A 4,249-nucleotide genomic window follows, 5' to 3' on the forward strand; every position below is an offset into this window, starting at 1 on the left:
TTATTCAAGAGAATTTGAACCTCTATTGTCGAACTTTTGAGGAACACAAACTTCCCAACAAATTGTCCGTACAAGTAAGTTCTCATTCCTCATTAATCTCATGATTTGAATACTATGGTATGGAAACAATGTGCTGCTAAAAATCCTTAAAATCAAAGAAAGTACAAGACCAAGATAACTCCCATTAAAATAGAAAACTTATTTCACTGCTTTTGATACGGATGTACTTTATTTAATTTGTAAGAATATGACATGGGATCCTAACATCCTGCTTGCAGGTATCAGGAATCAAATGAGGGAAGTTTCCCCTCACTCAACCTTACTCACAAGGAAGTTGGTGGATCTTTCTATACAGTGCGGGAGATTGTACGTGATATAATCCAAGAAAATAGAGTTCTTGGTCCAGGAAAGTTGTCACTAGAAGAGCACAGCACGGATCATTTACTTGAAGAGAATCCACTGCACTCAATTGCTATTGAACCTCAATCTCCTTTAACGTCGCCCTCAGAGGAATTTGATTTTCCAATCAACCACAACCATTGTATAAATGAAGAACCAATCATTGTTTCAGATGAGGAGCAATACACTTCAAAGAATATTCAGGGATCACAGAATGGGGTCATAATTAACGGCAGTCTGGTGGATGCCAGTGACAAGGATTCTGATGAATTTATCCAGACAGAGTTGCCAGTAAATGAACACAAGAAAATAGAGGAAGTGTTGAAAGAGGAATCAGGAATGCCTATTAATCATGTAACTCCTTTGGCTGTAGATGTCAAGGTAGGGACATTCCCGTTGGATTCATTTTCTTGGGCTGCTAATGGTTCAGATGTAATATCTGAGACTTTGATTTCAACCGATGCCTCGGAAAAGAAAGTTAGTCAAACCATCGAGTTAGAATCAGATGTTAGCTTGTTTAACAGTGAAGATAATAATTCCACGAAAGCTTCTGGTCGGGCAGATGAAAAGGCATTATCAGAAACAATGTCTGATTTGGTGGAGGTAGCACAAATTGTTGAAGATACTGATGGAACTATTATGAAAGATGGTCGCATACATGAAGTTGACGGTCCTGGGTTGGAAATTTGCACTGATACTCCAATATCTGTGACCTTTGAACAAGGCCAGAAATCTAGTGAAATAAAGGTGAGTGTTCTATTTCTTTGTGGCCAAACACAGAATGGCGTTAAAGTTTTTTTTATCTATCGTCTTTTAAATTTCTGGGGCATAGGTATAAATGCTTAAAGTTGACTTTTGGATTATGACAAAATATCGTGGGGGCGATAGCAATTTTACTCGAGTCGTTTCTGGGCCAGTTGAAACTTTTGAGCGAGGAAAAAGAACAGAGAATTTCTTGCATTCTTAAACTTTTTGGATGGTGTTTAGATGTTCATTTGCATGTGGGTGATCTTGTTTCAATGTTTTTGTTTGAAAAATAACAATGTGTACTCATCTAACCATTAGATGAAAAGAAAGAAGAATTGAAGAACATGTTATATTGAAGTCAGAGTTGTTTATTTCAAGGATTTGCTATACTTTTTTTCTTGCAACTCTAAAGTTTTGGAAGCATAGTTTGAATTTGGACTATTATTGATGCTCTTTTACAGGCTCCGAATGCTTCTCCGAGCGGTACCAAGAATCTCAACGATTCACGCAACAATGGCATCGATCAGGCTTCAAAAATCAAAGAGGAGACAGAGGTTAAAAATAAAGTAGAGGCAGAACAGACTGGTGGCTCCCAGAAAGAAAGCATTCCAACACTAAATAGACTTAATCTGTAAGAACCTCTAGTCCACCCCACCTTCACTTTACTTTATGATTCAAATTAATCAATCATTTTAACCACATATTCATCTTCCAAACGTTTCTTTTCAGCAAATCATGGCATGGGACGTCAAAAGATTCTTCAAAACCCGAAAACAACCCGCTTTTGGAAATCCTCAACGCATTCATTGCTGCCTTCGTGAAGTTTTGGTCCGAGTAAGTTCTATGACTGTCAATCGAATAGATAGAGAGTAGTAGTTAATTTTTCCTGCCACAGAACCTGTCTGTCTGTGTACCAAACCTGCAATCGGTTACCCCGTCGCCTCCACTCGGTCCCATTGTCGATATTTATGAAGAGAAAAACTGGAGGTGGGTTGGCATTTCTGTACCCTGCAGTGTGAAAGAAAGCTTAGGAGTAGCATAAAAGCCTGTAGAAGGGATTTTCTTCTCTTTTTTTACTGTAAGCATGAGATGATGAGATACATGTCGTCCCCACCGCCATGGTTTTCTTCTAGAAATGAAGATTTTGCTCTAATTAATGCATTAGCATATGATGAAAAAAGGGTGAAAAGAGAAGGAAAAGGTCGAAGTAACGTGAGGGAGGAGCCTTTGTGTGTTAGGAAAACATGGAAACAAGAGAGAAAGGCATATACAGATTGGAGTTTTAATAGGCACATCTTCTTTGCCCTTTTTCTCTCTGACCCGACATCTTATATCATATGGATCATGTAGTCACATGATTTTCTGCTTCCCAATTTTCTAATAGTACACTCTCTTGCAGCCTTTTTGTTTTTTATTTTATATTAAAAAAAAAAAAAAGTCAATTTTATTTCTCATTTTTATATTCATTTTTTGAAAAGTTTTCTCCTGTTTCATAAGGTTTTTTTGTATTTTTTTTTTTCACCCCAATCCGGATTACCATGCCAACAGGAACACCACATGAAAGATTAATTCAATGACGTAAACCGTCGGAAACTCGAGAGGGTCGCTAGGTTTGGGAGGGAGAGGGAGTTCAAGTGGTCTCTTGTGTCTAGCTATGTAGGTTAGGGGCGCTATTCTCACTTTTAAGTTCTGCTTTCTGTGTATGCTTGCAACTGCAAAACTCTCCCATTAGTCGATCATTTGATTGATCAATGGGCAATGTAGGGCTTTCTTGTGGTAGTCATTTCAAATTATGTGATGTCCCACGTTGGTTGGGGAGGAGAAGAAACCACCATTTATAAGGGTGTGGAAACTTTCCCCTAGCAGATGCGTTTTAAAAGTCTTGAGGGGGAGCTCGAAAGGGAAAGCCCAAAGAGGACAATATCTGCTAGCGGTGGATTTGGGTCGTTGTAAATTATCACCTCTAATGCAACAAAATTGAATCATGAATGCTACCCAATCGAACTCTTTGATGTTCTTTTTCTTTCTTCAAACATCAAATCTTGGGCATATGACACAAATCTTTGGTATGTGACACATGCTAACCGTGGGTATGCTTTTTGAAAATGATAGCCCGAGTATTGGTCCGGTTAAGGTATATACCTCGACTAAAAATTCAAATCAACAAAACAATAAAATTAGTAATTAATGCACAAAAAGGTCAAACAAAGCACAAGTGCAAAAAGAATTGTACGAATGAACGAATTCATTGGAGACTAATTTTCTTTTGTGTTCACATCGTCAATTTTTGGTCATTTTCACATTAGGCAATAACCAGCACTTTCAATAAATTTTAAACCATTTAATCCTCTCTTGTAATTGACTTTATTAATTTTTTTTTTTTTTTAAAAGAAAGAAATAAAAATTAAATACATACTATTTTAACAAACCTTGTAATAAACTCTTCCATCTCCCTTTTCCCCATGCCATTGGATCTGGGGCTTTTTATTTTTATTTTTATTTTTATTTTATTTTTCCAATTCAATATTCTAAAATAAAAAATAAGGAATATTGGAAATGATTACGTGGAATTCGAGGAAATTAATAATTAATATTAAAAAAAAAAAACTGCAATTTTCATACCATTTGTAATTTTCAAGCAGCCTTTGTATTATAAAAATGAATTTATTTAAAATTCTTAAACCTGGAATGTTGTTTTGTCTGTATTTTTAATATATGACTAAATAATTTATATTATTTAATGTGGCCTTGCAAACCAGATATTCCACGTGTCAATAATTTTTTTTTTAAATTAGGATTTAATTATATGTTAATATAATATTTTTATATAAATTTTATTTTTATTTCTAATTTTGAAATGAAATCCCATGGTATTATCATGGTTACCACAAAGATATTTTCATTTATTTAAAAAGTATTTTTTTTTTAATTTTATAAAACTTATATTTTGGTTGTAAATTTAGTTTGAATTATTTTATGATGACCGTGTACGAGACCATTTTGACGGTGAGTCGAGGGCAGGCACAACAACTACATGAATCCTGTCCTTTTTATTACTCGCACTTTCTCGAGCCATGTTAAAATTAAAGATTAGTAACACCGT

At 35.2% G+C, this 4,249-nt stretch overlaps 1 protein-coding gene across 1 annotated transcript; it reads left to right on the forward strand.

Annotated features, from left to right (window-relative positions):
• On the forward strand, nucleotides 1-2,455 carry LOC111785789 (the record flags this gene model as incomplete). Its single annotated transcript, XM_023666175.1, is given in 3 exon segments — nucleotides 1-1,146; nucleotides 1,608-1,777; nucleotides 1,876-2,455. Coding segments are annotated over 3 exon segments (687 nt in total). The 3' UTR covers nucleotides 1,985-2,455.
• Between the last annotated feature and the right edge of the window lie 1,794 nt (nucleotides 2,456-4,249).

The sequence above is a fragment of the Cucurbita pepo genome, unplaced genomic scaffold (assembly GCF_002806865.2).
Source record: "Cucurbita pepo subsp. pepo cultivar mu-cu-16 unplaced genomic scaffold, ASM280686v2 Cp4.1_scaffold000739, whole genome shotgun sequence".
Taxonomy (NCBI): domain Eukaryota; kingdom Viridiplantae; phylum Streptophyta; class Magnoliopsida; order Cucurbitales; family Cucurbitaceae; genus Cucurbita; species Cucurbita pepo.